The sequence below is a fragment of the Arachis duranensis genome, chromosome 1 (assembly GCF_000817695.3).
Source record: "Arachis duranensis cultivar V14167 chromosome 1, aradu.V14167.gnm2.J7QH, whole genome shotgun sequence".
In the NCBI taxonomy this organism is placed as follows: Eukaryota; Viridiplantae; Streptophyta; class Magnoliopsida; order Fabales; family Fabaceae; genus Arachis; species Arachis duranensis.
In genome coordinates this window covers 19,302,164-19,313,387 of record NC_029772.3, presented here as the reverse complement: position 1 = coordinate 19,313,387, position 11,224 = coordinate 19,302,164, and the positions used below count along the sequence as shown (strand labels likewise).

The window sequence follows — 11,224 nt, the reverse complement described above, 5'->3', positions numbered from 1 at the left end:
TTAAAATAATTATATTTTTATAATTTATTTTTTTATATTTAATTTATCATTAAATAATATAAAAAAATACTTATTTTATAATTCTATTTTTTTAATCTTTATAATTCTTTGTTTTTAATTTTCCATGTGGCATCCCCATGGTTTGACCTTGTATCACAAAGTAGAAGCTCATTTCAGTCATTTGACTATAGAGTATATAGACAGTAGCAAATTAAATATGATGCCAGTGGCCCATATTGGAAGCAATTTTAAACTCTTCTACTTGTGTGATTTTTCTAGTATTGTTGCTCTGTCAAAGAATCTATTACATCATACTTTAGGAAAGTTATCCCATGTTCCGGTTCAAAAGTGGGGAACATGAAATTCAGGGTACGATCAAGTAGTCCTTTTGAATTTTGTTTATTAGTGAAAAGCAAAAAGTCGAAAATAACCTTGAAAATGAATATGGAATGACAATAATGACCAGCTGTAAATGTACAAAAGGTCTGTGGCTTCTTAAAGGGTACTCGTAGAACAGCTTTGGGGGCTTGGGCCCTAACCCTTTTTATGCCCAGTAACAAAAAGTTTTTTGAATACTTGTGTAGCACTAAAGTTAGAGATGGTGAAATAGAGTGAGAGGGGGGTTATGCTGGACCAGAGGTGGGTTGTTGATGCGTGAAGGACTCCATACGGTGCGTGTTAGCGGGTAGCGGTGTGCAGGCCAAAGTTTGAGAAATTGGAACAACGAGGAAGATGTGTTGAAGAAGGAATGGCAGATCTGAGGGAAGTTGACATTAGGTTGCTGGTTAAAGTGGAGGTAATTAATCTGTTGCCTAGAGTCTGCTCACCAAGTTTGAGAATTTATGTTGTATATGTCGGGACTTGCTGGGCAAATGTATGGGGGGATGGGCGCACGAGTGTGAGTAGTGTGAATGGTCTGGGTTTGGTGTTTTGGTTGGTGGGTTTATCTTTGGAAGCATGAAGTCTTTGTTTAAGAATAAAGATGAGGTTGATTGTTTGACAATGTAATTTTGTCATAATGATAATGGCAGCATGTGATGTTTCTTAGTAACTGTGTTGCGTAGCCTTAGGTGGCGGTAATTGGGGTTAGTTTTGTTTATGGATTATTGGGTTGGGATGGATGTTGCTTATGTAAGGTTCTTTGTAGTGTGAGTGTGGAAGAGAGTGTTTGTTAGTTTATGTTTCGCACGTTTAAGTTGGGAGTGTTGGCAGTGGTGTTAGTTACGTGGTATGTGGTTGTTCTTCTTTGCGGTTGGATACTAACAATATGCTTTCTTGGTTTGCTGTAGTTTTGGTGAAGGGTTTTACGAGTAATAGATTTCTTGGGGAAGTTGTATTAGCAGAGGCAGAGCGTTTTATGCTGCAATGTCTTCTTGTAGCAGAACGATCCCTGGACTGGATGCTTCTGGGGAAGAGAATTTTGATGGATTCGGCGATACCGGAGATATCGATGCAACGGTAAGAATGGGATTGGTTTATATTTTGCTGGATTTTTCTTGAGTTGTAATTTAACACTATGAGCGGTAACCTTAACCGATGAGCCTTTATCTGTGCAGGAATCACTACTGGACATTGGGATGGAAACAGAGGAAGAAGAGTTGGGGGAAGAATCACCCAATGAAGAGGACGGTGAACAGAACGGCAGTGCTGAACATGTAGTGTTTGGTCGTGCACAGATATTGGAGATGGAGTTCGCAAACCCGGATGAGGCGTGTCGTTTTTATGAGCAATATAGTCGAGCAAAGGGTTTTGCGATGCGTCAAGGAAAGAAACTAAAGAATAGGAAGGGTGAAATCGTGCGATACACGTATTTGTGCAACAGAGAAGGATTCAGAGATAGAAAATGGCTTGAGATGCAGGATCGAAAGAGGGAGCACAAGGTTGTTACTCGATGTGGATGTCAGGCAGAGATGAGGATAAAGCAAAAAGCCGAGAGCAACAATTGGTATGTGTCTCGTTTTGTTGATGAGCATAACCACGACCTTCTCCCGGCAAAGTTTGTGTCATACCTGCCAGCATATAGGAAAATATCCGATGTTGATAGAGCCCACATGGAGAGTTTGAGGCAGGTTGGAATTTCAATTCCCAAAATTTACGAGTCTATTGCCGCCCAGGCTGGGGTTTTAACCTAGTTCCGTTCACAAAGAGAGATATGTATAATGTCGTTAGGCGGCAACGAGCAATGCAAAGCGGCGATGTGAATGCCGCGTTATAGTATTTCAATGTTTGTGCAAGGAGAGATGATAATATGTATTGGCGGTACCAGGTTGGGGCTGAGCAAAATATGTGTGATCTGTTTTGGAGCGACGGGCGTAGTCAGGATGATTATAAGTTATTTGGTGATGTTTTGGCATTTGATGCGACTTACGGGCGAAACAAGTACAATTTGCCAGTGATAGTGTTCTCCGGGGTGAACCACCATAACCAAACATGTGTCTTTGGCGCAGCCATGGTGTCTTCTGAAACACAAGCATCGTATGTGTGGGTGTTGAGCAAGTTTTTAGAGTGCATGGGGGGGGGAAAGCACCGAAGGCAGTCATCACTGATGGGGACAAGTCATTGCGGTTTGCCATTCAGGAAGTGTTTCCAGAAGCTCATCACAGGCTCTGTGCGTGGCACCTACTAAAAAATGCAACTGTGAATGTGTGCAAGCCTCGATTCACAACTCTGCTTAGAAATTGCATGCTTGCCGACGTGGAGGTGGAGAAGTTTGAAAGGCAATGGGAGGCAATGATGGATGAGTGTCTTGTTAGGGAAGTAGAGTGGGTAAAGGATTTATACACGAAGAAGATGGCATGGGCTACCGCTTACATACGCGGTTGCTTTTATGCTGGCTTGAGGACGACATCACGATGTGAGTCACTGCATGCAAAGATGGGGAGGTTTGTGGAGAGGCGATATGGAATATTGGATTTCGTGACGAACTTCCAACGGTGTGTTGAATTCTTGAGAGATAATGAGGAAGAGCTTGACTTTAGGTCGTTGTACGGGAGCCCGGTTCTTCAAACTCAGTTTCCGGAGCTAGAGAAGTCTGGTGCAGTGAACTACACGAGGGAAATATTCTTGCGTTTTAGAGAGGCCCTAAAAAGTAGTGTTCGGGTTACTATCGTGGAGTGCAAGAAATTGGAGGATCGGACAGTTTATGTGACACAAAAGTATCGCAGGCCGCAATCCAGGTGGACTGTTGCCCACCACTTTGGGACGGATTCCTTTTTTTGTAGTTGTATGAGGATGGAGTCGTTCGGACTACCTTGCGTTCACATACTTGCAGTGTTGGTCCAGTTAGACATAGGTTATCTTCCAAAAAGCCTGGTGTTGCAACGGTGGTCGAAGACAGCCAAAGTTGAGATCGAGGGCCCTTCCATCATGAATGAACCGGGTGAAGCGAATGAGGTATATAGGAGCCGCATGGGTGCTTTCCTGCAGCATTGTAAGCGGTTGGCAAGAGTTGCGTGTATGCGAGAGAGTGATTTCAAGAGCTGCTTGGATAGGATAGTTGAGGAAACTTATGTGTTAGAGATGAAGAATGGTGTTGGGACCGCTGCCCAAGGGACTGCCGCCGGTGGCCAAGATGGAGTGCGTGATCCTGTTGCAGTTCGGACTAAGGGAACAGGGCGTGCGCAAGAGCCTTTTGGTTGTAGGGGCATAAAGAGGCGTAAGTGCAGCAACTGTGGAGTAGTGGGCCATCGTCGAACCCGTTGCCCGAGTGGTCCATGTAGCCAGCCGGTGTGTACCCAGGACCTCGCTGAAGGTGCTTTAGGGCGGGATGATTCACAGAGCCATGGCACGGTACGTACGTGTAAATGAATATTTTTTTTTTTGCAAAATTTTGTGTGTTAAGTTGTGCTGTATGCAAGTGAAAGGGGTTTTGGCTCTATGAAGCGGGTTAGTCATGTGTAGGGGTGTAACAGGAAATTTACATGGGTGCCATTGTGGTATAGCCTCTGATTTAATAATTAGTTGTAGAAGACTTAGTTGAGTTATTTGTGTGATTAAATTACGAAATCAGTTGAAAAGGTTTGTGTTCACCTGGCAAATCTGACTTTCTTGATGAATTAGGAAGTGGGTTTATAAATTAACTAAATGAGACTGACTCGTTTGACATGGTTGTACTAATGTTGAGATTTATTAATGAAGTTTGCAAAATGTTTGCAAAATCCACATAGGAGGTGATATGAGATAGCACATAGAATAAACCTGCGCTTTAATACAGGCTTGTATGTAGGCAGCAACTGGTTAGGGTCTCCTACCCTAAACCTGTATGTTCCACATAGTGTGCAATGTATGCATTAACTTAAACTGATTTGAAAAGTTTCAGTTATGCTTCCTCGTGGCGTTGTATTCGTTAGATTAATTAAGAATTGAGTGAAATAGAGGTAATTAGCTATTTTGTGTACTTTCTCATCTTTGAAATTGTCCTTTAATGAAATTCCTTTGTACCTATTCTGTTACATTATGAAAGTAAAGCCAAGGGAATGAGTTGGTGGAATAGATCAATTTTGAGTGTATCATTCTATCGAAGGTGAGAGTTAGTTTGGTTTTGAACTACTGCAGGTTTTGCTTTTCAACAATTAAGACCATAAACAAAATTCAGCAATTTACTCCAATGAATGGTTGTCACAAAAATCTGTACATGTCAAAATCAGAAAATGTTGTTTAAAAGGTGAAATGCCTTTTTTTAGTAAGAGAAGAAGTTATTCTAAATTTGACTTGTACCAGATGAAGTTGTGTGGGAATGAAAAATTTGGTTGGCAGCGTAAGTTTTTTCATGTTAGTGATGATAGTAACACTGTGATTTTTATTAATTTAGTCAAATATATCACTTCGCATAATGCATTTTAGATATTATCTTCACATGAAACCATATTTACACGTATGACATGCATGTACTAATGTTGAGATTTATTGATGGAGTGTCTTTCATTTGCATGTCTTTCATAGGTGTCCGGCAACGACAAGCAAAGTAAGAGTCGAAGGAGGACCGTGCATGTAACTTCAACCCCTTTGCACGATGCATGATGTGTTGCATGACAAGTGCGTGTGGTTGCAAGTTAGGCCACTATAGTCTGTGTGGCCAGCAACTAGTTGAGTCGGGAACAGTATTTGTCATTTTGTTTGTATTTGTTGTTAGGTGCATGATGAGTAAAGTGAGGGATTGTGGAGATGGACTGATATTCTGTACTATTCGCAGCAACTAAACTAGTAGAAATCCATCATGGTTAATGTCGTATGGATGAAACTTGTTCTACATTTCTATTTCTTTAAGAGATAGCCTCTATGGCTTAAACGAATTTGACCCACTAATTGGAGGGGTTGTAGATAAAACACAGGAATCAATCTCCTAGCATCTTTATTGTATACGCAAGTGTAGTTTCAAGACCTTCAAAAGCATGTATTGTTTTGAATCTGGGGTAAGTGTTCAACATTTAATTTACTCGAAAGGTGAATCACGTTGCATCTATGAAAGAGACATTCAGGGATTAGACGTGTAACGATTTAGATGAGGGTATGGGGTTTGAGCCCATCTACCTGCATTTCAAATTACTATTATAAAAATGAATTCATGGGAAAGTAGTACATAGGAAGATTGGATAGACAGATCAGTAAAACATGAAGAAATCTTCGGTGTTGTATCTCCAAAACGTGTAAATAGATGTAGCATTATACATATCAAACAGAAATATTCAACAAAGGGGAGGGGATGTCTGTGCTCCCTAGCTAAGGCAACTAAAATTAGGCCACTCACTAGATACATGGGTGGCCATGGTTTAGTTGCTCCAAAAAGGCATATTCAAGTTGTCATGACTAGTTAAAATGCACCAGAATAAGTTGTCATTGCATGCATGCTAACTTACTACTACATATGTTACCCAAAAAAATTATAAGCACTACTGCCAATAACCTAGACAACGACAAACCACTGACTGACAAAAGCAGCGCAAGGCATTTAGTTCAAAAGGATTTTAGGGGACATGAATCCATCACATGCCTTCATTGTTGAAGGTCTCCTTCTGATGGGAAGTTGTGATTCCTTGCCAAACAACTTCTGCCTTGCTCTGAACGAAAGCACGATGCCGGTTGATGTCAGACTGCACCACGTGTAACGCAGCTCTCATTCGCACTTCATCAGAGTTTCCCTGTAACAGTTTCATAAAAGACGTTGGTTACAAATACAATACCAGGGAACAAGTATTGGCAAGAATGTGCTGGCAAAGGTAATATGAAGGCAGTCATGTAAGAACATGGATTAAGCAAATAAGTAAGTCCAAGAGGATCGTGGGTAACATACGATGTGGCGGAATATTTTTGTCGAGAAGCCCCCTTTGTGTTGCAGCCATGATAAGCACCATAGGCCGGACTCAGCACTACATAAATTGGGGTTAGCATGATGGATTTTGAGGAAACTATGTAAATTTCAACTGGAAAAAATATTCAGTATTTAAAAATAACTACAAAGGACGAACCTCTGCAGGTCTTTCGGCAGACCGTCCGGGTAGATGAAGTTCCCCCAATTTGAGGGGTCAGGTGATGTGTGGCGAAAGTTAACGATATTCTGACTCTGGATGAACATCTTCCCCAAAACAAGCCGCTTGAAAGAAAAAATGTTAAGTCGTCAAGGCTGTTGGATGAAACGAAAAATGTGACAACTAAAACATGAGTAGGTTTAACATTTCTCACAATTTTGTTCATGTTTGATTCCCTTCGCACAATGGATTCCGGAGACCTGCTGACGTCCAAAGCATATATTTTTGAGGCCTTAACATCCAACAGCATCAAGTACCAGGCGTCTGCGGGTTCCCAAATTGGGACAAATACCTGTAACAAACATGTGTGAAAGGCAGCGAAACAACAGGCAGCATCGGTTAGCCAGTAATACAGACATTTCTTCTCTCTAGTGGTGATGAGATGACTAACATAATAAACGAGACGCTTACATGTTCCAAGTCTCTCGTCTTGGGCATCCAGCGCCCTTCGTACTTCTGCTGTATTTCTTCTATTGGAGCATCGCATAGGACAGCAGTGGCAAAGTCATATGGAAAGTACTAACTCCCGATTTTGAGGAAACTATGTAAATTTCAGCTGGAAAAAATATTCAGTATTTAAAAATAACCACAAAGGACGAACCTCTGCAGGTCTTTCGGCAGACCGTCCGGGTAGATGAAGTTCTCCCAATTTGAGGGGTCAGGTGATGTGTGGCGAAAGTTAACGATATTCTGACTCTGGATGAACATCTTCCCCAAAGCAAGCCGCTTGAAAGAAAAAATTGTAGTCGTCAAGGCTGTTGGATGAAACGAAAAATGTGACAACTAAAACATGAGTAGGTTTAACATTTCTCACAATTTTGTTCATGTTTGATTCCCTTCGCACAATGGATTCCGGAGACCTGCTGACGTCCAAAGCATATATTTTTGAGGCCTTAACATCCAACAGCATCAAGTACCAGGCGTCTGCGGGTTCCCAAATTGGGACAAATACCTGTAACAAACATGTGTGAAAGGCAACGAAACAACAGGCAGCATCGGTTAGCCAGTAATACAGACATTTCTTCTCTCTAGTGGTGATGACATGACTAACATAATAAACGAGACGCTTACATGTTCCAAGTCTCTCGTCTTGGGCATCCAGCGCCCTTCGTACTTCTGCTGTATTTCTTCTATTGGAGCATCGCATAGGACAGCAGTGGCAAAGTCATATGGAAAGTACCAACTCCTAGGGGCTTTGTTTCCCACAGCTCTCAGTGATGCAATCATGGAGGAGGTATTGACGAGCTATACAAAATGAAGAGATATCAGAATTAATAACGTTGTTAGTTTTCTGAGAATAAAACTGCATGTTCTTTGGCTGCGTCAGACGTGTGTGTGCGCGAAGATGTGTGCAACTACTAGTGGAACTCACATCTGGGTGGGGTGTGTATGGGGGGGCCAAGGAGATGAATACCCCCCTCACAATCTCAAAGCCTCCTAGCTCAAACAACACCTCCCTGCAATAGAACTAACTAATGTTAGAAACGAATATTTCAGTATCGGAAATTCCATAGCAATTTAACAGACCACATCAAAGTGGATAAATTAATTTTAACGGAACCTACTGCTATTTAAAAAGAATGCTGAAATTGAAAAGCAACTCAATAAACGACATCAACCATTCCCATGTTTATATTTAAGTACCTCCTCCGCCTATGAACTTTCGGAATCAACAAACAGCACATGAAATTATGGCCAGTCATGAAAATTTGAAGCTCAGTAGAAGTGTGACATTTTTTATTCAAGGCAAACAGAAAACGAATTCAAAACATGCAGCCAGTTAACACCGAGTTAACATTTCAGCTAACGAATCAGGTCCTTACGTGGTCGTAAACCAATACGCAACAAAATTGAGTAATTGACCCCAGTAACACCACATAATTCGAGAAATGAAGGGTGGGCAATGATAAATATTTCCTAACGGGAGGCAAGGTGTTGGGGAAAAGGAGCGGTGGAGCACACCCCCAAGGCTGGGAAATGAAAGCTATGTCCTAAGAGAGTGGGGGTGAATGACATAAGGATGGGTAGACTCTGTGATGATCTCTGACCTCTAAAGGGACGGGGGAATGGGGGACACACGGTGAAATAGACACTCAAGTCTTTTCTAAAAACTCTTCTAACATATGTTTAATGTTTCCCAACACTTTTCTCGTCATCATATTTTTCCAAGAACCATAAACAAAAAGGTGTCTAAAATATGGACGGAATCAATAAAATTCAGCAGTCAAAAATATCAAAAAACAGATTTTGCAGTTAAGCAGAATAAATTATAGTTGGGAGTTGTACTCAAATTCCCCTTAATCTTTAAACCATGTCTCGGCACATACATTGTGAGCAGCAACAAAATCATCTTACCAAGCCCAACCCAATTCAATTGGAACACTAAACTCAGAACTATCACACCCCAAAGCTGTGTGAGAAATTCTACAATCCCCCTCCAATTCATCTATATTAATAACATTAACATAGCCTATTAATAAGTGGATATTGAAGCTTTAAACTTTATTTAACAAGAAGCTGTAACATGGCTCAAATAACAGATTTACCAATTTAATTACTACACAACTTCAAACACAGCAACTAATCTGCCTCATACAAATATCAAAAGCAGTCCCAAATGATTTATAATAACACTGAACTATGCTACATAAACTACTCAAATTATGAAAATCAGGGACATGAAACACTATTTAGAAACCAGAGAAGCATACCGATTTCAATCAATGCATACTTGGCACAATTTATCAAAGCATGGCAAATCAAAAATTCTCAAAGGAAAACTTTAATTGAAGACAAAAACAGAGCACAACGGTCAACAAAGCACAGCACCCAGTAAGACACAAAAGAGGCATACCCCACATGCAACACTTAGTTTCAAAGGATTCAATCCTGAAGTCCCCATCACCTTCTACGGATGAATTATCAGAATCATTTACACAGGAGGCATTCACATAGCAAAGCAGAGTAGATCCTAAGCAAAAGGGGGAGAAGGAGCTTTCAAAGCACCATGAAACAGAGCAGCACGACCTTGCATTCAAAGCCGAAACATGTGCTGCAGGATGGTGGGATAGAGCTGCACCATAACGATGTGTCTTCCATGCTCGTTCCCTCTACGGCCGCCGGAGTTGGACGGACCTGAGGGCGTGAGATCGGTGACGGTGAGAGGAAGGAGGAGCTTGAGGGTAATGGGAGGGATGGTTCGCGGTTAGCAGTTGTGTGGATGTAGGGCTGCTAGGTTGGGTAATTGGATAGGGTATCCCAGGATCCAAAAGGATGGCGTTTTTGCAGAAGTTAAAAAATGGGTCGGTTCGAACCAGTTTTTCCAAGTTTACTATTCATAATGATCACAATAACAATAATAGTGATAATCACCACAGCATCTAAATATTTTATTAGATTGCATAGCAATCAACAGAACAATGAGGTCTAATAACGCTAATAAGAATAACAAGAACAATAATAATAAGAATAACAATAATATTAAAGTTGAGAACAATTACATGGAGGCCAATAATAATTACACTTACTAATAATTTAACCAACAACAACAATAATAATATTAATAATAATAACAATAAAAATAATAATAATAATAATTTGAATAATTAATTTGCATATGTACTCACACGGTAACTTTTATCATTTGTCTTAGTAATTTACAAAATAAATGTAAAAACTCAGTATCCACTTACTTTACAAATATACCAAATGCGGTGTTGATAATTTAGGCTTTATATATTTAAAAATTGAATTTAAATGGATTTTTACTTAATAATATAACGTACTCATATGGTATATTATATGTCACCAATAAAAAATACGGCATATTTTATATTATTTTCTAAATCTTAGAAATTCAATAAGGTAAAATTTATTTACTTGTATTTTAATAATAATAACAATATTGATAATAATAATAAAATTCACAATAACATTAATAATAATTTGAGCAATAGTAATAATAAGAGTGAAATTTTGTTGGCTTTGCGGGGGACATTCTCATGGTTTGCCCAAAGGGTGCGGCTCAACTAAGAGGAAAACGGAGTCTTTGAAAGTTGGGAAGTGGCTTATATACAAACAGAACCATTGTCTCATTGGCAAGAGCATGCCCTTACGCCTATGGCTTAACCAACGTGCATGTGTGTGTCATTGTTCACATTAATGACGCAGGTAGTGTCAACGGTGCTTACTCAAGGTTCCGAACGGGATCTGCGTCCTTGAGTTGGAAAATATAGGCTGCCACCTTGAGGTCGTCTGTGGATAATGCCATCCCAAGTGACGGTCGAAAGTACATGTTAAAGCTCTGCAAATAAATGTCCATAGATGTGAAGATGGTGAGATGTGTTTCATTTCACGTAAATCACTTTTTATGCGTTGGGTAAAGCATTAGCATGCTTCTTACCAGAGGAACAGCTGGGAGGCTTGGATCAACATTGATGGATGACCGGCATTCTTGCTGCTTGCAACTCTGCGGATCATTGGGCGCCGTTGGACCCCAGTTGTGGGGGTTGTGGGGGGAAGGCGGCTAAGGTTCAAAAGAGGCCTGCTAGGCATTGGCGTGATTTCCACATGCTCAAGCCTGGGGAGCTTCTGCGCCTTCGGAGTCGATGGTGCGGAATCATATAGACCAGCTACCTGTGTGGTTGTTTCAAACTGGCTCCATAAAGGTAGACTTAAATCATCCTGCAAAAAGTTCCTTG

General features: G+C 40.6%; 1 protein-coding gene across 1 annotated transcript; it reads left to right on the top strand.

The window, feature by feature from the left end:
• Positions 1–1,365: 1,365 nt before the first annotated feature.
• LOC110274973 (protein FAR1-RELATED SEQUENCE 5-like) lies at positions 1,366–5,019 on the top strand. The gene is made up of 5 exons (XM_021130335.1): positions 1,366–1,458; positions 1,557–2,069; positions 2,267–2,479; positions 2,578–3,789; positions 4,942–5,019. The coding sequence occupies exons 1-5, from the start codon at positions 1,366–1,368 to the stop codon at positions 5,017–5,019; spliced, it is 2,109 nt and encodes a 702-aa protein (XP_020985994.1).
• The last annotated feature ends 6,205 nt before the right edge of the window (positions 5,020–11,224 follow it).

Coding starts and splice junctions, on each gene's coding strand:
- LOC110274973 (XM_021130335.1), top strand. CDS start 1,366: ATGTCTTCTTGTAGCAGAACGATCCCTGGACTGGATGCTTCTGGGGAA. Junction 1,459..1,556: donor CCGGAGATATCGATGCAACG/GTAAGAATGGGA, acceptor TTATCTGTGCAG/GAATCACTACTGGACATTGG. Junction 2,070..2,266: donor ACATGGAGAGTTTGAGGCAG/GTTGGAATTTCA, acceptor TGGCGGTACCAG/GTTGGGGCTGAGCAAAATAT.